Genomic DNA, 23,964 nt, shown 5'->3' with positions numbered 1-23,964 from the left:
AACATTTGAATTGTGTGCTTAGCGCATGCTCATGTGCATGGCGTAAATATTTAACATTCGCATAAATTTAGTTAAAAGAAGTTTGTTTTTTTTTATTTTTTTGGTTCACTTAAGTTTACATTTTGGTAAATGACGACTTAGGGATTGGCTTGAGTGTAATTTTGATGTTGGGCTGGGTGGACCGAAGGTATGTAGGTCAAAGGTTTTAGTATGATTTCGAATACCTTAAATAGATTAAATTTTATACGTATATACCGCCCCGAAGTATATGAGAGAGCAGTCGAAAACATCTGAAAGATGGTGTCTGATAAATGAAAAACTGAACACCAAAGAGGATAAGAAAACCGTTTCCAATAATGCTAAAAGCTAGTTAAAATTGTCGATTATTTATTGATCTGTTAAAACTATAATTTAAGAAATATCAAAATGTTTCTTTGGAGGAGCTTGTCAAGTTGCTGACCTTTGCGAAAAGTAGATTCAATTTAATACGAAATATGAATAATACTTTAATATATGACAAACTTTTTAACTTTTACGCCATGGTCCTCTTTGTTGTCCTATACACCAATTTTCATTTGGGTCTATGCTTTGTATGGAGTTTTCCGATTTTTGCAACATGTGTCCACCCATCTCTATTTCTTGTAGCTAATCTTAGTTTCAATTTCTATTTGTTTGCACCTTCTATGTAGTTGCGAGTTAGAGATCCAATTTTAAAGTCACCATGTTCCTATAATAAAGGATTTTGTTTGAGTATTCGCCTATACGAGCCGTAATTCGCTTATTTAGAAAAGTGAATGCATTCGATAACAACATCTATTTTGAGTAGCTCTGCAAATGTTCATTTTTTTTGGTGAGCCTGTCATCGACATAGTCCTTAGTGCTGAACAATGTGGTATATTTTTCGAATTGTATGTAGTAACTTCCCCCAATAAATCGAACATAAGTAAACTGTATAATAAATTCAATATATGACAAACTCTTTAACATCTAAGCCATGACCCTCTTTCCTATGGGTCTATGCTTTGTATGGCGTTTTCCGGGTTTCGCAACATGTGTCCATCCATTTCTATTTCTTATAAGTAATCTCAGTTTTAATTGCTATTTGTTTGAACCTTCTATGTAGTTCGGAGTTAGAGATCCAGTTTTGAGGTCACCATGTACCTAAAATGAAGGAGTTTGTATGAGTATTTCGCCTATATGAGCCATAACTCACTTTTTTTATAAAAGTGGTTGTATTCGTTAAGAAGATCTATTTTGCGTAGCTTTGCAAATGTTCTTGTTTCTTTGGCGAGTCTGTCATCGATCCTTAGTGCTGACCAATGTAGCCTATGAGTACATCCTTGAGTTGGCCTTATCTACCGAACCTAAGTAAAGTTGTCGACTTCCATAAAACCTTCACATCAAGGAGCAATTTACCAGAGTATGGTGAGTTTACTTCCATGGATTTATACTTTCAACGTTAATACCGCAATTGATTCTTGATAACTCATCCATTACCACAAAATATATAAGGATGAACACAGAATTCGAGAGTTTTCCAGACATAGTTTAAAAAAAATTATCTGTTAGTAAAAACTCTTCTGAAACCTAATATGATAATAATGAAGGAGGAGTAACAAACTCCTTGATAAATTCATAACGAATACGTTTCCCTGAATTGCGTAGTCATTTGCTGTTGGAGTTTTTAAAGCTAGTTTTAAATTTCTTTTGTTTGTTGAATAATTTTGTTAAAAGTCGACTAGTTTCTTTAATTTTTTATTTCTTAAACGCCTTTAAATATTTTGACCGATTTTGTCTGAAAGATTTTTCCTTAAAGTTTTCACACACACACAAACAAAATAACACAACATGTACTCACACGTAACTCGGAGTATGTTAATGTTGTAAAGTTGACCAGCAGAGCCTTGTGGCAGTTTTATGTATTGTGTGGCATGTTATTTTATTTTATACTGATGCTGTTTTTCTTTATTTTTTGTTGTTGTTGTTAGTGTTGTGTAGCTGTTATTGTCTTTAAAATGTTGTATTAACATATCATTTAAAATTCATGTAAAACACATGTAAAATAAAACAACCATAGAAAAAGATACATAGATACAAAGATATTGTTGGCTGATAACGTGCGATATAACTGAATAAGAACAAAAAAAAAACATCGAAACATCATATGTACTACGGGGCTTTTACAATGACTTCTAGTTCTCTTTCAACTAAAGTTGAATTCTTAAATAGGTGCATATGGATGAGGTTAGAGAATAGCAACATTGAAATCATATATGTAACTAAAATAAAAACAGCAGTCTTAAGTCCCAATAGTGGACTAGAGTGTGTAGTCATAAAAAAGGGTAAGATTTTTACATTTTCTGGTCAGCCAGCATCTTAATCTGCATACCACAATGTTTTCAATATCAAAGACATTAGCAGCATAAGGAAAAGAGTTGTTTCATACTAGGTGCAACATTTATGCTTAAAGTGTGGGCCAAAATGGTTTTTAAACTAAAATGTAGCATTAACAAACATAACTCTTCAATGAATGTATAACTTTGCCAACAACGGAAAATGTAAAGCGAACTGGAGGATAGATAAAGTAGAGGTTTAGTTTGGTTGAGGAACACAGTACATAATTGTTGGAGAAAAAACTTATTTTAGGGTTTTAAGGATTTAACTATATTCAATGTATTGTTGGAGCAGAGGAACAAGATGACAACTGCTAATCGGCGTAACGCCGTTTTTTAATCGGCTCGAATTTTAATGTATTTTGTACAATAGACTAAATATAAACAATGACTAGAATATAGACAAGACAATATACTAGAATGTAGAATAGAATATAGACTAAACAATAGACTAGAATATAGTATATGCTAGTCTAGAATATAGGCAAAACAATAGACTAGAATATAGACTAGAATATTGACTAAACAATAGACTAGAATATAGACAAAACTATAGAATAGAATATAGGCTAGAATTTAGGCCAGAGAATAGACTTGAATATAGACCAGAGATACAAGCCGAGACGGCTCAAATAGGCGGCGTCTGGCCGCCGGTAATGTTAGGTAAGCCGCGCAGCCGCCGACTTCTTTCGCCTCAAAAGCTAAGCCGGCTAAAAGTAGCCGCTGATAAAGATTGTAATCGCACATGTATTTCAGAAAATAATTTCATCAATTTGATGGCAAATTGTCGTCGAGTTGCCACACGATATTGTGCTAATATTAAAATAGTGAAAACTAATTTACTGAAAGAATCGACTATGCCGATTAAATCAGCTCTGCAATAATAAGCTAATGATCCAGCGGTGCTCTGTAATATAGACGTGTTACAGCGTCCACGTTCCAAAATAGTCCCAAACCTCTGAACCAAATGTTTAACGCTTTGTTGTGGAACCGTTTTAGTAAATAATGTAGTAAGAGAAAATGCAATAGAATTAGTCGCATTTTTTATACTGAAAGAATCGACACAGCCGGCTGTTCGGTTAGCCGCCGGTCGCGCCGTTATGGCTTGTTACTCTGTGTAGAAGACGTGTGTTATTTTGGATTTACAATGTTAAAGTAAATACTCTGTTTGAGATCACATTTTAACACAAGTGTTTTAGATAACGCATGGCGTCTTAAAGACGTCTTGAGGAATTTAGACTTGCAAGGATATATTGTCTCGCATTGCACTATTTATTTCGAAAAAATGTTTAGACTTACGATGATAGAATGCTTTCTTGGAATTACATTGCTCAATAAACGATTAACTTACGAATCGTGAATGAAGAAAAATTACTTGGATAATAAAAAATCTAATTATACTTTGTCTCTAATATCATTGAATAAGGACAAATTTAATAATGAAACCCGAAAATGTAATAAAATTTTGGACCACTTAACCAACATCATCTATAACTCAATATATTTACCTCTATATATTGTTGCATATATTTGGATTATTTTATCTTTTTCTCATTTAATAAAATACAAATCTCAGTTACCATTATTTGTATTTGTTGGTACAACATATAAAAACTCTATTTTGCATATCGTTGTAGGCCCTTCGTATTCATGTAAGACATACATCACTAACCGATAAACAGAAGCACCAGCGCCAACAATGACAATAACAAAAACAATAACATGTGCATAAGAATCTTTCGTTAAAGTTTTTGTTTTTGTTTTTTTTTCGTTTAAACACTTTATGAATAAATCCCACAATAAACTTACAAAAATACACCACGAATGAAGATGTCTTTTGGGTTGAATTTAATTTGTAAACAAAACCCCTCTTTAGTTTATGACTTTAATACTTCCTACTTGTTGTTTTTGTTCAAAGTTTTTTTGTAGTTGGTATTTAAATGTGTTGGTGCCCTACAATAAGTAGAGGAAGGGTATATCAAATTGGATGGATAGTGTTGGAGGAATGAAAGAATGAATTATAGTCAGGAGACTCATTAAAGTTTAATGATTAAACACCCGTTTTTGTCAGGATGATATTAAAATGGAAGAACGTTTGAAGATGTTTGAAAAAGGACTTTGTTAAAATTTTAGATAAATCGGGAGAAAAAAAAACGAGATTGCTCTAATCCATATTTATGAATGTTGTAAATATTAAAGAATCAGAAGTTCTTGATGTTCTGGGAATAAGAATACAGTGCGATATCCGCTGGACCAAATACAAAAACACAAGTACTTCAAGTGTCGAAGGAATCTGAAACTTCCAACATAACTTTTCTGTCAATTGCATGTATATTGAAATGGAATTTGGAAATACACTGTACTACATACATATGCAGGGGTAATTCCCTGTTTGCGAGAAAATTTTCACTTCTATTGGTGAATATTTCATTCAAATGACCGTTACGATCTGTTGAACCTTCTTCTGTATATTGCGTAGCTGATAGCCACAGACTCGGTATCCCTGACTGCCTGGATAAGCGCAAGAACGAGAGAGAGAGTCCAACAACCGAACTCCACATAAATGAGAAATGATTAAGTGAGAAGCATGTGTATGGAAACCACTTTCTGAAAAATTCGCACTCGATATAAATCGTTTCTCTGGAGTAGATTTCTTGATGAATTTCCTTAAGCTGGTAAGTTCTTTAGAATGAGTCAACATTAGTACTTATTAAGCAGCTAAATAGAAAACTTAGAGCAGAAAGGGTCAAAATATCTGAATAGGAATTGATTTAGAATCCCAAAAGGTCATCTTCGTGTCTTAAGACTTGTACCAATATGCGCTCAATGGGTTAAGACTGATTTGCTGAGTAACGTAATGAGACATCCAATCGTTGTAACAGTGGAGAAAATTTATAAGCATTTCAAGGATATTTGAAGTCATCACTGTGCCTTTTACCCATAGGATTCTTTGTGTAACCAAAGTAATAAAATGTCGGTCAGGTAAAAGTCAGAAGGAAAAAGAAATGTGGACATTAAGCCATAATATGTTGAGCACAGCCAATCAGTTAAGCGGGTAGAAGGTGTGAAATTTAGATTAACTGATTGTGTCTTGACCTTAGGTCAATATAGGCAATCAAAGTTCAATGCAGTTTAAGGATCCCTTATTACTCATTCAATTTGGATCAAAGCAATCCTTCTGTAAAAGAAAGTTATTGATGAGTAGGGTATTACAAAATTTGGACAACTTGAATGTCTTTAAATAGTATTTGTTTTAATTCTTGTAACTTTGCTGTTTATCTGCAAATTTTGCATATCTTTGTTTTCCTACTTGCTGCAGTGGATTTTTTTACATTATTTTTTTCTTTTATAAATAAATTTAAAATAAAAGAAAAATTTGTATACAATTGTAATGTTGGCACGCATTTTTTCTTATTTGTTACTTTATTCTCCTGTTTACTGGACAATCATGTTTGTTGTAAGTATGTCCGATTATATAGATTTTTGGTTGTTCTGTGTGGTAATTTGCATGTTGTTGCATGTTAAATCAAGCATTTCATCATTATGTTTGTTGTACATATTATTATAAAAAAAGTATGGCTAATGTTTTTTATGTTTTTTTCTTCTTTCCAGGATATTCATCAGTTGGTCGAAATGTCTCTTAAATCTCTTTGATGGTGGTTTACATTTTTGTTGGTCGTTCGGTTGCTTGGTTGGCGGAAGAAATATATGCACAGATGCATCCAACATTTATTTATTGTTATTGTTACACTAGAGATTGCTGCTGCTGCTGTTGCTGGCAACATCAATGGGTAAGTTATGAAATGAGTAGTTTAGAATATGAACTTTTTATGGTTATTCTTGAGATTGATTTTGAAAATTTTAGTACCGATATCTTTCGTTTATTTCCCAGAAACGAATAGTCTATTTTCTACCGTATTCATAAAGATATAGATCGCTTATTTAAGGTTTATTAAGCACAGTTTTCATACAAAATACCTACAATAAACTATCAATAACTTTATTAAGGATTTATGGATATGGAGATTATATTTTAAGTGTTCCCATCGCTCCTACGACAAATTGGGATAGAATTTATTGCCTCACGTCTGGTACAGTTAACAGAAATCGTCAAACAAAAATTGGACAACTATTTCGTGTGGGATATTATCTTTCAGCCTTATTCGTAAATATTTGTCAAGAGTTTATAGAACAAATTTTGTACAAAAATTTGATTTAAAAACTCTTGGTAAAAGTTTACGAATAAAACCCAACAAAGATAATTTCAATTTTTAAACCACATCTTTTCTAAAGACCCTATTCTACGACTTTAATAAGCAACTGTCCATGCAAGTGGAAAATATATAATTGTTTTTAATAAATACTGCTGCAACACATCATACAAGTACATGACGATTGTAGGCTGTTCCATATTTTGTTAAATTAAACATTCAATTAGACTTTTTCTTCTTTTCAATGGCAACAATAATCAAGAGGGAAAATGCAGAAAAAAATTATTTAAATTTTATTATATAATTTTTCTTCATACATCAAGCTATTATACTAAATTTGTTTTCTCCTTATACTCGTATTAAACACAGTTGCTTGTTTTTGTTCATAAAATCTGTTAACTGATATCTTGGATTTTCGTATTTTTCTTGGCGAAATATTTATAACCATCTATAGTTTATTTCTGGTGTATATTTAGTTGGATATGGATGTAAGTTTTTACCATTATGGTTAACCTCTGCATAGTTAAACGTGTGCGGGTGTTATTTAAGCACTTATAACTACCATAACTGCTACATAAATCGCTCACGATCAGTATGGATCGATTTTCACCCATAACAGGAACAAAGAAAAAAAACAACGAATGGATAATAAGATCATAATATGTGTAACTATGTAAGCATAGCCAATTTGATAAAGCAGAGAGGGAGTAAAGAAGAGGGGAGCGGATGACAAAAAAAAAAAAAAAAACTAGGACTAGTGACAGTGATTTCACTTTCTTAAAATACATTATGTAACAAGTACTTTCTTTTAAAATCAATTTCCATCACATTAATCCTGCCTTCATTGCCCACGCTTCTGTATATTCACAAATTGTTTGTATTTTTAAAATAAACGTATATTTTTTTCGTTCATATAAGTGAATTGAGCACTCATGATTCACAATCATGAGCTTAATAAAATGCATTAAAAACCATAAACAATATACAAAGAAGCTTTGGCCATTACAAAAAAAAGGAATATATTTAAGTATGTGTGTATAAATTTAGAGGAGTTACCTAGGAAAGTATCAAACATACGAGAAGATTTGTAAATTTTAAACATATAATCTTATCTAAGTGCGTTCAGCATTTTTTTGGGCTAATTTTTTTACCGCTTTAGATTTTATATGTGTGTACGAAGTAAAATCATCTATGATTTGTTTGTAGTCTATTAAGTTAGAAAATTCAAGTTTTGTTACTATCGCACGATGATGTTCAGAAGCAAAATAAAGATCTGTTAGGGTGGCACAATTCTAAAGTTAGTTCTGTTAAAGTTAATAAGAACTGAACTAGAACTGAATTAGATTGAAATAGACTGAACTAGACTGAAGTAGAACAGAACTCAATTTTTACTAAAAGTGAACTAGAACTGAACTAGAATTGAACTAGAACTGAACTAGAACTGAACTAGAACTGAACTAGAACTGAACTAGAACTGAACTAGAACTGAACTAGAACTGAACTAGAACTGAACTAGAACTGAACTAGAACTGAACTAGAACTGAACTAGAACTGAACTAGAACTGAACTAGAACTGAACTAGAACTGAACTAGAACTGAACTAGAACTGAACTAGAACTGAACTAGAACTAACTAGAACTGAAATAGAACTGAACTAGAACTGAATTAAAACTGAATTAGAACTGAACTAAAACGGAAATACAACTGATCGTAATTCAAGAACTACAACCGATTTAAGTTTCTCACAATTCTCAATTACAGCATTTTTTAAAGAATTACATCCGAATGTTAAGAAACTAATTTTATATCTTAAAAAAATAGAATTGGACGTTTGATATTTTCAAAATTTAAGCAGTTTTTAAAGATTTTGGAATAAAAAATTTAAGCGATCGCAAGGAATAAAATTTAAATTTTTTGATTAATTATTAAACGGTCTACGTTGAAGTATGCATATACACACATATATTTATTTTTACATTTTTTGCAACTAAAACCACTTCTCCATAAACCTTTCGTAATAATGTCAAGATAAACTATTCTTATAATATTTATAGTGTGAGAATAATTTTTTGTTTTTATTTCATTTCTTAAAAATTTTGTTTAAAATCATCTTTAGCGAGTATAAATAATTGTTTATATGGTGTTGAAGTGTTAACAGTTTTGTTGTTTTCATCTTCCAAGTCCAATTACTAGTGGCTAGAAATTTGAAACCGTTGAGTTTCTGGAGTTTTTTCATATTTTGCTGACAAACACTTGCCGAAAATAATAATTGAATATAAGAAAGAATCATAGAGACGAATGGAAGAGTACCCTATAAAAGAGTGTTCAAAATGAAAGGATTACATAGGTGCTTCTAGTGGGTCAAAATCTCTAGAAATTTAATAATTTGCAAAATCTGCAGATTATTAGACTTTAGATAACTCAAGATAGCCTGAATTTAACCATTTTTTGTAGCAAAAGTCTTCTTAAATGTATTAAGGTCTTTATATGCTTTAGTAGTGTCAGGATTTAATAACAAACAAATAATTTTTTTCAAACATTTTTTTTTGTTTCTATCACACTTTGCCAACTGCTATTTTACTGCTGTGTTGTTGGAAAATTATTAGTTTTTCTTATTACAAGTCATAAAGAAGGTGGCATAAATTTTTGGTGGCAGCCTGTGGTTAGGCATTGGTTAGTTTTAGTTTTTCCTGGCTGGGTAGAAGAATTTGATTTCGCTATTAAGTATTTGAACGAAGTTTTATATATATATATATATATATATGTATGAAGATTATGGCAATGACGATGATGGTGCTCGAGCATTGGCGGTTAAAATAGTTTATGGTAATCCAAGAAGGTGTTAAAGTATATTGTTATTTTTTCTAAGCCAATTTTAGCTTATGAAGTTTATGAGACATTATGATTTTTCAGTTGAAATCGTGTTGCACGAATTATCATTTATTAAGTTGAGGGTGTTTAATTTAATTTGTTTTATTTTCCGTTGATTTTTTTTCTTGCCATTTTTTTGCTGATTCAATTTTCCTATTTATGTGCATAATTTGTTGGCCATTTGATTTGCTGGCATAGTGGTAGTTTGGTGACCCATAAACTATATGGAAATAATGGAATTTTGTGAAATGCTGCTTGTAATAATTTTGGATTTTAAATTACCATGTGTTGGTGAATGTTATAAAAAAATAACTATTTAAATATTTGAGGAAATTGGTTTAGTAATGGAAAATAATAATTTCATTTTGAAGTTATTAAAATGGGAGTAAATGTTCAGTTTATTACAGTTTTATTATTAAAATTATAATTAAGGTAAAAATATTATTAGGTATCTATTCTGCCCTTTTTTGTCTTGAGGTCTCTTCTCTTAGATCAAGGCATTACATAAGCGCTTATGACAGCAGTTGAAGTAGTTCAGTAATTGCTAAGTATTTTAGTATTAATAGTAGCAAAGGCTTTAGAATTCTGAAAAGTTATAATTCTATGTAGGGAGATATATAATTGATTCAACATTGCGATTCTATGTTAGTTGGATGGATATGTGAAGGCTTCTACCCAGGAGCTAGTGTATCATACAGAGTGGATGAAATGACAGAATGAGAGAGCAAAGTACATCCTGCGAACAGGTTTATCGCAATGTTAATTGTATCTGCAGAATGGACTAATTGGACAATTCACCACTGCTCCTTTATGTATCTTACACGCAGGCCCGGTCCATTATCGACCTATATAATCTCTGACTATTGCTTAACTTCCGAGATGTAAAACATGACTTCCGTTTAGAACCGAGCAAATGGGATGACCTCTATTGAGTCGGCAACAGCACCGGTAGACTGAAGTACCAATCCATCAAATAAGCCGGAACATTGTACTTACTCACAGCGACACACTGTGGTCAAGGAAGGGAAATGTAATGATATCACTTGTATATGATGACCTTTCATCCATCATCATTAAACCCAGCGCACTTCTTATTTACCCGACACACTCATACACTTTTTTAGGTATACGGGTAGGTGAGGTCCTCATACCTCTCAACACCAACTCATTTTCAACAATTATTTCCATAGTCACTCCTCTGTGGGGTATTAGCACCGAACTTATCCCGATAATGACTTTACCTTACATCAGTCTTTTAAGCGCAACTTACTATTCACGCGAATTTAAGCTTAAACCACAGGCACTATGTGGATGTCGAAGGAACCTCAACCAACTGACCAGCTGGAACATAGTCCTGCGGGCAACTGGCCATAGCCGAGGAGTGAAGTGACATCACTATTTTATAATACCGACAGACTGGAGATATTGGTAGCACCTCTTTACTCTCAGATTGCAATCACCGAGATAGGATCTATCATCAAGGAAACATGCCCGACAGTATATTGATTAAACTGGGGAAAATATTAATCATTATAATTACAGCCTTTACATGACCTTTTCTAACAATAGGTCAAGGTTAGCTAGTAAAAATTCAATCTCAAATAATTTCCATCTTATGATAGTTTAATGTATAAACATTTTTAAAACACTCTTATTACAACACCCTTTAGTTGACTGCACTTCATTATACCCTCCCTTTTGATGTTTCTTTCGTCAAACTTTGTATTATTGGCCAAATTGAAAAGCTTTTGCTTCCACCACCATTACAATTAAAAAGCAACAAAATAACACTTCAAAAAGGCTACAAAGTAGACATTAAAAACAATGAAATATTTTAAATGAATTTTAATAAATATTTCCTCTTGTCTCTGCCCTGTCTCTACTACTTAGTCCACCTCTTTAGGTTCTACTCTTCTAATTTATTTTGTCTTTATTTTAGACTACAACCAAAGACAGGCCACACATTTCAAGTTTAAAAGCATGAAGCATGAAATTTTTTTGTTGTTGTACAACAAAAACAAATACAAGTAAAAGATATAAGTCAAGCTGATTGATTGTGGTAACGCGTTTTGTTTTATGAAAAAAGGGGGCTTAGACTCAATTTAAAATGGCTTATGTTAGGTCAGTTATGAGTACACAACATGCTGTTGAAATTCTTGAAAGGTTTCACATATATAGCAGAATAAAGTTGTTGGCATTTTAGAAGTATGTGTGTGTGTTTTTTTAAAGAAACAAATATATTTGTAATATTTTGTTACGCCCTTTTAGGTTCAATTAAATATAAATGCTTCAAATTAGCTAAACAAATCTAAAAGCTTATAAGAAAGACCCTTTTGTTACCTTAAAAGATTTAAGCCACATCAAATATTCTCCATTGTATTGTATATTTGTGACAAAACCAAAGTTTTGCTTAAAATGTAGAAAAAATCTTAAGTAAACAACAATTAAAATTTAATTCCTAAACAATTTTCTTAATCTCTCTATGTTTCCTAAGAAAAAATTCATTCTCTAATCAAAAATGGTTAATCAGAAAACAAGCAACCAATATTACCACCACAAAAAAAACAGCAAAAGAAGACCCCTTCGAACAGCAACAAGAACCGCAACAAATCGGGCATGACTAGAAGCAATCAGTACAAATTCCTTGTAAAACAAAATCAAACTTAAAAATTCCATGGCAGCATCCAAAAAATAAAACGAAAAAAAAAAATCAAAAGTCAAACAGTAGTAACAAATGAAATTCGTACTCTAAGATCGATTGCTGTTGGCCAAAAGAAACAAAATACTAAAAACAAAAATTGTATTAAACTGCAAAGCATTGTTTTCTTTTTAAATTTTCTAGCATTTAGTAAAACGTTAAAATATTTATATAAAAAAAACTCAAGTTAAAAATCTTCTAAAAAGTTTTGAAAGGTCAACTGCAAAAGTCAAGTGCGCTTAAATCAAGAACAGCTTCCAATGAATTAAAAAGGGCAACATGGTATACATTGAAACTTGTAGTGTCTATAGCTGCCAAAGCAGCAACTGTTTGTTGCCGCAACATGGATCATGTGGATGGGGTATATGGCATGTAAAGGCTTGAGCTAAATGAGTGTTACGATATTGATCTGGCAAAATGCAAGAGAATGTTGCAATGAATGTCCTGTTTATATAACAGAATTACAAAATATTATTTTTGATACAATTTTTTAGCGATCAACTGTTTACTTCTTCTAGACGGTATTCTCAGGAGACATTTTAAAATGCATGGAATTTGTAACATATAAGAATATAAGAATATAAATAGATAGATAGATAGATAGATAGATAGATAGATAGATAGATAGATAGATAGATAGATAGATAGATAGATAGATAGATAGATAGATAGATAGATAGATAGATAGATAGATATATAGATAGATAGATAGATAGATAGATAGATAGATAGATAGATAGATAGATAGATAGATAGATAGATAGATAGATAGATAGATAGATAGATAGATACATTGATTGATTTATTTGTATAGTTCACCACAGTCGTTGTCATTTCATTAATAATTTTCATATTTTTTTTCTTCATCAAACATTGTATTACATGTAGCAACAACGAATTTATATTGTCTTAAGTTTAATTTTTGTTTTCTTTTTTTAAAAAACACAACCAAATAAATAAAGCAAAATTTATAATCTGCTCTAAAATCAAAATTGCTTATTATTAAACGTGTTGCACGTGAAATGTTAGTAAGTAGTTAGTACTATTACTTGTTGCAGTTGCACCATAAGTAGTGGGAGCTACCGCTTTAACTCTTTAACTCAATAGATGGGAATAGTAAATAAAGCGCAACGAATCTGTCGTTGAGGAGAAAACGATACAAATAAAGAATTTAACCAATCCATGCCACTCTAGAGAACTCCAAAGAAAACGCTTATAACTATCGCAAGCTTACATCACGTTTCAGTTGGTGTGGCAAAACCAGCACTTGCGGAGATTCCCAAAAAATAGAAGTTAGAAAAAAAATTTAACATCTTGATATTTAGGAAAACTACTTTAAAGCAGCCTTAACTAAGCGATCACTTGCTGACGATGACGGCAAAACGATGATCATGAGATCAGCAAAAAAAAAAAACAACAACACAGAAAGCAAAGTTACCGAAGCTTGGCAAAAGATACGAAGAACAGTATCAGCAGCAGCAGTTTAACATTTTAATGCTTTTTCAATGTTTGGCTGTTTGCTAAAATCACTTTTTACCTTTAGGCCTTTTTCGCGTATTTAAGCTACCGATCGTCAGATTAAACCAAAAACTTAACCAAACTTATTCATATGATACCTCGATCATGGCAGTACTATCTTAAACTCTATGTATTCCTCTCTCTCTCTTTCTTTCATTACCTTTCACTCGTTCTTATTAGTAGTTTTTATATTGAATTTAGGTTTAAACATGGTTTTGGCTTTTATCGATTGTATGGTGGTACAATTTTCCCGCAGTGAAGTGTAAATCTGACAATAAAGTGTTGTTATAGTTAAAGGCAGCTTTTAAAAAGTTACTACTATCATCCTTTAGAGAAGAGCTTAAGTCTGTTACTCGTTTAGTTTCTTTCTTCTTTAAATTCGTTTCAGTAATTTGGCCTTTGAACTATTCAAAATAGTTGGTATAATTGCTTGAAATTATCGCCGATCACTTTTGAATACAAACTTTTATGTGGATAGGTTTTGCTTTAACGCTTCCTCTCTCTGACTGTAATTCCTGGCTTGTCTGATGTATTTTTTTTCTTTCCATTCTAGTAGTTACAAATCAGCATATCATCAGCAACATCATTGTCAGTGTTTGGGATCTTTTAACTTTATACTCTAAGATTTAGTTAGTTTTCATGAGTTTGTAGGAAATAGTTAATCTATATTGTTACGTTATTTGTTGTAAATTGTAAGTGTTGCAACACATTTGTTTTCTATTATGAAAATGTTTTATATGCATTGCCACATTATCACTATTTGCCAATACGGTTTAGGGCATGTAAATGGTGGTTAACTTTAAAAAAGGGGTAACGCTACTTGTTGCAACAAGTCACGCTACAAATTTATCCAATTACCTATGATTTAATTTAACCAAATTCGTTTCTGTTGTTTTCGATTTATAGTGATTTGTTGATAAAGAAAATTTATTATGATTATTTATTAAATGGCGAAGTATTTTTTTTAAATTTTAATATTTAAAGCAAAAAAAAAAAAACTAGACTTTTAATAGAATATTTAAATCTGAGTCCAATTCAAATAAAGAAGTTTTTAGCACTTTTTCTTTTGGTGAATCTTTATACCAACATATTTACCTAAAGAATATAATTTTGCATTTTTTTTAAGACGAATGTCATCTCTGCGCTTGGCTGGCTTGCTGACAAGTTAAGTGGCCACAAAACACTTAAACAATAGCTTAGTAGAAATCTGAAATAAATTATTTATTAAAAACAATTATCTTATGAAACCAGTAATTCTCTTTGCAAAGCAAGACCACCATGTCTTACTGCATTACGAAGTAGGTACTAGAATGTTTATACCCAAAATCAAATATGGTTTATTATACTTGAAAAACAATTTTCTTTCTAATTTTCCACTTCAACACTTTTAGTATGATAGCAAAGCAATTCTATAACGATCTTTAGTTAAGAAAACATATCACACAAATAAATAAATTAGTCGTTTGAAAGTGTTGACATTTATTGTCGTCAACACTTTGTGTAACATGAATCGTTTTGTTTGGAGTTTTTTTATGGACTTATTTTTACTATCTTGTCCAAGGCGCAAAGGATTTTTTAGTTTTAAAAGAAAATAACAAGAAAAAAGTAAATACAAAATCCATATGAGGAATATGCGAGGATCGTTTGGTTTTTTTTTGGAGAGTGAATTAAATTTGATCACATATTTTGAATAGTTTTACTCTGGCGCCACTAGTTTGTTAGAATATTTTCACTCATAAAATTGTTTTTGGAGGAAGTGATCAGAAATATTCATTATCTCTTCTCTCGCTAAACAGAGTTATAACAATATAATATCAAGATATCGAGAAAACCTCATATGCTGATCATATTTATAGTCATGGTATCAACTCATTGCTATATCCATATATTAAAGTGTCAATCCGAAAATGTAAAATATTAAATTCCGCGACTGGATAGTCCAGTTATGAAGTTCTTCAAGTACCTGAATTATACTCTAAGTTGTCTGGGAAAGATTCAAAAAGAAAAGAGACATGTGCCTCCTATACTTATAGGAAACCCTTCGGTGCTTAAACATTTCAGTGTTCATGTATAAAGCAGTTATAACAACTACCCAGCAAAAACTGGGTAATGACTTTCAATTGTAATTACTTACCTGACAACATACCTCTCAATGACTACTAGATATCGGCAGGATTTCATAGGATTAGTCTAATAAGATCTTACTAATAATGTATTATATAAATACTTTCTAATTCATTAGTCGTTTTTCCAGTAAAGATATAGAAGTTGTATAAGATTTTTCATGCAATTGCAAAGACAACTTTTTTAAATTACTTGTAATCGTTTGTGGTAAGTACTTGCCTCCAATGACATCACCGTGTTAAAAAAATGACTTAAAATGCTATTGGGTAAGTAAATTTTAGCATTTTAACCCCATTACCATGTAATCAAAGTTTTTACTGAGTGTCAAATGTCTGCTAAATATGCTCTTAAACTAGGAGCAATGTGGTTAGACCTAATATTCTATACTATCAAGCTTTGATAGGACCGCATCTGGATCAGAATACCAACAAGAGAAGACTAGAATTCCAAAACACTACGCTAATAAGACTAAACTGAAAACACTTTGTTTCAGGACGTCACCACTCTTTGGAAATTTTCTCTGATATTCTTGTTCTTTTGTTCTCCCTTAGATTGCTTACTACTTGCACTGTCCCATAACAAAACCTTAAAATTTCGACCATTAAAAAAGTCTTACGACTCTCAAAGTTTTCACCGCGAAATGGGGTTTCAATTGAATTAATTTTCTTTACTAACTTAGATGACTCTCCGTAGAACTGATTCGGATTGCAAGGTACGATGGCAATAGGGTGAAATCAAGTTTCCTTGACAGAATTATCGATTACGATCGACAATTACTTGACAGGAAAATTATCAGTTCCAGTGATAGTAAAATATTCTCAGGCTCTTTAATTCATGAAAAGGATCTTTGCTTATCTTGCGCTGCAGAAATTATTAAGGTGGAAGTACACAACACTCGTTGAGGCGGCAACGCTTTTTATGCTTTTTAAACTTACAGTGTGTAACTTGTAAAATGAAAATACATAATTTCAACTTTTTTGACAGAAAGCGCCGCCGCGTACAACGCGTCTTGTGTACTTTTACCTTAAAGATGGAAATCGGTATGGGAATATCACGTTTTTCAAGAGCGCAGATTAAGATATCTTTGGCTTATAATAGAACTTAACAAACTCAATTATCGTCGAATCTAATCGAATTTGTTTAAAGAACCAGGTGGTTTAATTTTGAATCATATAAATGAAAATATCACCTATTTGGGAAGGATCTAGTTTAAAGATGCAATAATGAGCCAAATATTTGCCCTTAATCACGAAATAGGGTTATTCATTTCAGGGCTAAGAAAACCATAATATTTCTTGTTACACGACCCTCGACAAACACACAAATGTGTTTACAGCACTTTCACAGTAATCGCCTTTTTGCATGTTTTTTTTTTCTTTCACTTCTTACAGTTTTCTTTCAAACTCTGCCCAATTGTTACCAGCCCATGTCAATTTATTTTACACTTATTTTGTGATACGACACAAGAATTGCAACAACGTCAACCAAGAAAGATCTTTTATGACCAAATACAACACAATAAATTTATTGCTAAATAATTAATGTGCGTTGTCTTAAGCTAGTAAAGACACACAGAAATACACAGCTACAAATGCGTGATCCTTAAGTCTACAGAATTGTCATCAAACGAAATGAAAGCTGTACGTACGCCAAAGCAAGAAAAACAATATAAAAGCGGCAAACGCAAAATGTTGTGTCAACAAAATGACAACTAAAGTGACAGCAAACGTGAGTTGCACCAGATTTTTACCAACATTGACACCTTATTCGAAGTGTAACTGTTGGAGAACGAGTACGTGTGCCAAACACTACAAAGCCAAGCTGGCTGGTTGGCTGGCAATCAGTTACAGCTTGCCTGCCAGTCTCCACTAGCAGCTTTACACTATAACCGAACATGCAACAGAAATAAATAATGCAACAAAAACACTCAAACTGCGAAACGAGTTGCTGCTGCTGTTGTTGCAGTTTTAACAAATGCGTCAGTTGGCGTAAATTGTAATTTGACAGTTTAAGCGTGTTTGGCATTTTTAATGAACCCCCAGTTTAAAGCCAAGCTTTGTCTTATTTTTGTTTTTTTTCTTTCGTTCAATGTGCACTCAAGTGCGTACGGATAAATAGTTATACTCGTGTATTGATGTGTAATCGGTCTCGTATGACAATAAAACAGGCAAAGTTTGCCGACTTTAATGCTTTAACAACAAAAGTTAAATAATGTTTGCAATGTTGTGTTGGTGTTATTATTGTTTATTAGAGGTGCCAATGGCGCTTTTAAACTTGTCATTTAATTGTCAATTAAAATACAACATATTAACGTTGACATAGTGATCATCAGTATCAATGTATTATGTTTTATTTTTTTCTTCGGATGTTAAATGAGTGTTTGAAAGTGTATGTAATAGTGACGTCGGTGCCATATTTAGTAAGAAGATTTGATTCTTTAAATAATTAGAAAGTGCTAAACACTGTATAATATTGAAGGCAAGTAGATAATGGTCATGACTTCAAATAATGAATGTTAAAGATAATAAAGAGCTTTTAATCACTACAGTAATCATGAACGTTAATGAAAAACCTCTCATTAGAAGTAATAAAAGGATTTTATTAGAATTCTGACGATTTCAGCGTAGACTTGGAGTTTCAAATAACTTCCTTTGAAGAAATCTTAGCATAAATAATACTACTAGACCTGATGGCATACCGGCACTGGTCTTGAAGCAGTGCTCTTTGATGCTAGCTTGTCTATTAGTTAATCCTTTCAGAAAAATGTGCCGGAGCTTCGAAGTCTATTTTAGATCTACTCGACAGCGTACAGGGGAGTGCGAAGGTACTTATCGGTGATAGTAGTGTGCAACTCCACTGATTCACTAGAGCACCCTCTCAACGTGGGGTGTATTTCACTGTTCCATCAATAATTTGAAATTAGGGAACTTGTCTTTTTCAAGAACACACCCATTTGTGGTAGGTTTTACCAGTGGACCGCACAACACACTACAGGGAAAATTCATTCTGCAGCCGAACTGCTCGTATGTGGAATAAACTTCCCGCAGAGGTATTCCCTGCCACTTTCGATATTAGAAGATTTAAATCAAATGCCCACAATCACTACTTCCTCTATTATCCTTCCCACATTCTATTGTCCCAGTTCCAACATAATGATCCGCATAAGTAGAGGTCATCCCCTGAGTGCTGGTCTAAAATACAAAAAAAAGAACAACAAAAAAGCAAAAAAATGAAGAAGTACTGCATAATTCAAAATCCTGTTTTCGGAATAAGACGATTACCGGGGCAATCTAGACCAAATTGTTATTGTTTATTTATATTGTACTTAAACTTCAACTTTTGTATAGGCTGCAATATCCCGCGTAAATGTTAACTTTGTGGATATCGGTTTATTACGTCTTAACAGCAGAGTGAAGAAACATTCAAAAATAACGTAAAAGTAATCTGTGAATTCTATGTTTGATAAATCTAATATATGGATCACAAATATAAAATGTCAATGATAATACTAATTCTGACGTAATATATTGGTGACTTTTGTATGGCTCGGCTCAAAGAAGCAGCTGAATTAATACGATGGCTTGACCTTTCCATTCTCTAGACTTACAACTTCATGAAGCAGTAACATTCGATGATCACCAAAAATTTTTATATTCAGAAACATCCGAAAATCACCAAAAATATGAAGAAAAAACCCATTTCGATGTCGGATTCAGCAACAACCGATTAAGGCAAACTGATCGATTGCATTATTCGATTACTGTTGTACATTTCAATCGATTAGAAAATTAAAAGTTGCAACTTCTGGCTTGGCCTTGAATGAATTTCCAAATTTGAGATCTAAAAGTTTTGATAACATCACAAACCGAAATGTGTTATTTTAAATGTGTAATCACAGGGACTTTCAAAATCCCAAAAGTCTTGTGGTGCAAACTAAATAACCCTAGTTCTGTAGCAATAGATTCGTGAGCTTTTATGTGACTCGTTAAAATCAGCTGAACTTGAACGGTGATTTGAGCTATCTTTGCTCTGATGATGTTGATCAATTGCGATTAAATGCCGCAGATTTAGGGCTTCATAAAATCCAAAAAGATTTCGTTATATAATATCAATGTCAACCAATGGTGTCTATTTGAGATTTATTATTCATTGATTTAGTTTAATCACCATTAAGCGAAAGAAACATCATGGAACGCAGTCCCAAAATTCAAATCAAAAACTTACATACTGCTCAATCATAAAATCTCTTACTGAATAAAAACTAGATTATCGTCACGCCCTTATTAAGAACGTTCCATTTACATCGAACACTTTTTAAAGGTTCTTTACCTCTATCTCAAATATAATACTTAATTAGGACTACAACATTACTGATATCAAATCAGGAAGCACAATGTATCTAAATTTATATGAAAGTAAGTGGACATAAAATTCGAGTGTATCTCTATACACACACACATTCATGTATAAGTATTTTTGCATTATCATTTGATATTCTATTGCTCCGCATAAATTGCTCTTATTCTCTAGAAAAATACGAAATACAAAAGTCTTAAATTTCACACTAAATTAGGCGGCCACTTTAAACGTTCGAAGAGCGGTTGTATAGTTGCATATAGCGTATCTATGAAATTCAAACCAACATCCAATAATTTCTATAATTTTCTTAACTTAAGATAATAGAGCAACAACAAATGCAGCAGCAAAAGCTCGAACAACAAAAATAACGTGAATTGTAACTGCAGCAGCGTTAACAGTAACGAGATTCCAAAGTAAAATTTAATATAGGGACCAATTTTCACATGGCATAAGGATACTTGACAAGCGTTACTTACTACTAAGTGATATTTTTGTTGGTGTTGTTGTTGTTGTTGCAAACAAACGTTCTAAAATTGCACGCGTGAACTTAAGGGTTCATTGGCCAATTTTCACTTGATTGTAAAATAGAACCAGTTGTTTTTTGTTTTATTTTTTTTTGTGTTTAAAATTTTTTTCTTCACTTTTGCAGTTTGATGATGATCATGAGCACGATTTTTTAGCCCGCTCATTGGGTGTCGTCATGAAGTGATCTTGTTCGCACATAAGACAACAAAAACTGTTTTTCTTATAATTTTTCTGTTGTTGTTTTTGTTGTTGTTATTGCAATTTAGGTGCGCACAACAGTGTCCTCCTAAACTTAGACAAGCTGGCAGTCACTCAATGTTAAAGCCTAAGTTTATTCCTTTCCTGGGTTTGTTCTGGCCTGACTGACTTGCTGGCTGGCTTTCATATACATACATATGTAAGTTGAACTGAAAATAATTGTAAAAATTTTCAAAATTATTTGCTTAGATTATAACAAAGTGTGAGTATGAGTGTGTATGTATGCTGTTTCCTTAGTACACCCACGTTTCTTACGCATTAAGGAACACCTTCCCCATTGGCGCTATCTTTCACATCTTCGAAGTATAGAAAAACCTATAAAAATTCCTTTTTACGTAAAAGTCCAAAAGGAATTGTATTGTAATCGTGGCTGCCTATTGAAAAATTCGTGCTCTTAACATTTCAGTAAGTTTTTTTTGTGTTTGTATTTGAGCCCAACAACTTTATCATTTTGCCATGAAAATATCGCCAATTGGTGCAGTTTATGAAATTGAGATTGATGAATGGAACCAACTAAATGAAATTATGTGCCTAACGCTTTAATGAGATCATCGGCCATATTTCCGTGAACGATAAGGGGTTTTAAACTCTGGGATATTTCGAATACCAGCTACGCTAGTTAGATAGTTTGAAAGGAGGGTGTATATACATCAAATCCGAAGAAATACACCCAGGCCTCTATCGGGGCAGTTGTGCGCTGCTTAACCAGTGTTTCAGATGGAAATCGACCTCCTGTCTACCAAAATAGAACACTAATAACTTACCTAGTGGAGAAAAATGGACTTTATGTCATTTTGCTTTTAGACATTGTGACACTTTTGTAATTATCATAACATTTATAGACACTATGACTCAATTTAGTGTCCTCGTATCCGTGGACTTTGAATTTCTATGTTAATAATACGTTTACGAAAGAGTTCCGAAATGTCACAGTTCCGAAAAATGTCTGCATATGGACATGCAGTCAGAGACATGTTGTGACATGTCATGAATTAATCAACTATGATTAAAAAGATAACTCCAGTCCAGGTAAAACATTAAAGCACACTTCCTACACCAATTTTGGTTGGTCACATTTTACACTTCTTTAATAGTTTTTTTTTTTTTTTTTTGGCAATGATCATTTCTTTTGTCCATGTCAGATTTTTCAATATTATTTTTTTTTGTTGTTTCATTTCTGTAGCGTTTTTGCGTTACTCATTCGCAAGAAGAAAATTAACCTGTACTCGTACATGATTGTACGATGTGATGTTTAAAATGAGAATGATGTTGATGACGATGATGGCTTGAGTTTGGGTTTGGTTTTCGGCAGTGATCATGCGCTCCATGCGTTATTGTCTTAACTAGAGGATATTTTAGGTTTCATACACACATACACTTTAAAACACTTTAAAGGCATCGTGTAAAATTTAGAATTTTTTTTGGTTAGACTTCTAATATCTATGAATCTACACAATTTCTAATTTAACGATATTTTTTCAACAATTTAGAAGTTTTTTTTTTTTGGTGTTATAGTTAAGTGCAATATGGTGCTTTTGTTATTTCATAAAAGATGAAGAAGATTTTTTCTATTGCCTTTTGATTCTTCAGTTATTTTGCACCAATTTTAGTTAAAAAGCTGAAAAAAAGAAATAATTTTCTGTTGTTTTGTTTCTCAAGTAACAGTTTAGCGTTTATTTCATCTGAAAAGTCGTGATTTATATTCGTTTTTTAGTTTTTGGATTTTCATTTATGGAACACATTGGCTTTAGATTTAAGCTGGTGGTGGGGTCGATCGCTCGGTCACTACAGTGTCTATACTAAGTGAATGAATGCCATGTGAACGTTTAAATTGAAGTGCAGTTTTTCACGCCACAACACGCAATTGTATAGTTTTTGTTCAGCTGTTCTCTTCTTAGAGTTCAGTTAGTTTTGTTATCTTGAGAATATTTCGTTAAGTGATCTAATTTGTAAAGTTTTTAGTTGTATGTTACACAGAGAAGAGATGCTATTAATTTTAACCAATAATAGACAATGTTTTCATTAAATTATATTTGTGGATGAATGGATGCTGATGATGATTTGATCAAACTTGTACAATTAACAAGCACACGATTGGTAGCCGAATCTTCGTTGTAAATAATGTCAATTTTATATTAAAGAACTTAGTTTAAATCAAGGAAGTGGATTCAGTTTAAGGTGAAGCTAAGGGTATAAGAAGAGCTTAAGATATAAATTTAAAATGTTTCATACTTATCACATAAATATCACATTTTATTTAAAATAATATTATAAAATACAACTTTGGTTTTAGCACAGTTCTTATTTTTGAAGTTATCACTTAATTAATATTCTCAAAAAATTTATTTTTCATTTCTTTCAATTTATATTTATCTTGAAAAACATTCTAAAGTTATTTGCTTGCTATGAACAAGTATAACAAATTACATTATTATTATTTTTTTTTTTTGTTCATTGTGACAATTCACTTATTAATTGTGAATGATTTGTGGTTTTAAAATGTCATGGCATCGTTTGTGATATTTTGCCAGAAATTGTTGCAACAATGAAATGCGTTTTTTTTTTGCCATCATTCACTCATTCGGAAATACATTCATTCATTTTATATGGCAATTATTTATAAGTTCATTATATGAATGTATTTCGAAATGCTCTTATCTGCATTCAGCAATTATCCACGATGTGCAAGTAAAGGTGCTCGGTGGTACTATGTAGTTAGTTAGTAAGTTAGTTAGTTTGAAAGGAGAATGTCATATATACATCAAATCAGAAGAAATACACCTATCGGGCCTGTTGTGCGCTTTTTAACCAGTGCCACTGGTAGGAAACGAACCCACCCTTCCGGTCTACCAGGCTAGATTACTAACCTACCGGAGGCCACTAACTATGTATGTGTCGGAGCATTTGCAAATTTGTTTAACGGGAGCTAAAGTCAAGTTACACTAGTGACTAGCGCCCACTGTCCAGTTAATACTGCTAGTAATGTTTACTACTTGATCTTGCAGTA

At 32.2% G+C, this 23,964-nt stretch overlaps 1 protein-coding gene across 1 annotated transcript in view; it reads left to right on the top strand.

The window, feature by feature from the left end:
- LOC124419097 overlaps nt 1-23,964 on the top strand; it is a 361,713-nt gene that overhangs the window by 101,193 nt on the left and 236,556 nt on the right. The window contains exon 2 of the mRNA XM_046947430.1: nt 6,006-6,184. Within this exon, the coding sequence (XP_046803386.1) occupies nt 6,102-6,184 (83 nt within the window). The 5' untranslated portion in view covers nt 6,006-6,101. The remainder of the gene's footprint in view (nt 1-6,005; nt 6,185-23,964) is intronic.

Source organism: Lucilia cuprina, chromosome 3 (assembly GCF_022045245.1).
Source record: "Lucilia cuprina isolate Lc7/37 chromosome 3, ASM2204524v1, whole genome shotgun sequence".
Taxonomy (NCBI): domain Eukaryota; kingdom Metazoa; phylum Arthropoda; class Insecta; order Diptera; family Calliphoridae; genus Lucilia; species Lucilia cuprina.
Note: the sequence above shows the minus strand (reverse complement) of the source record. Positions and strands in the feature narration are given on the sequence as shown.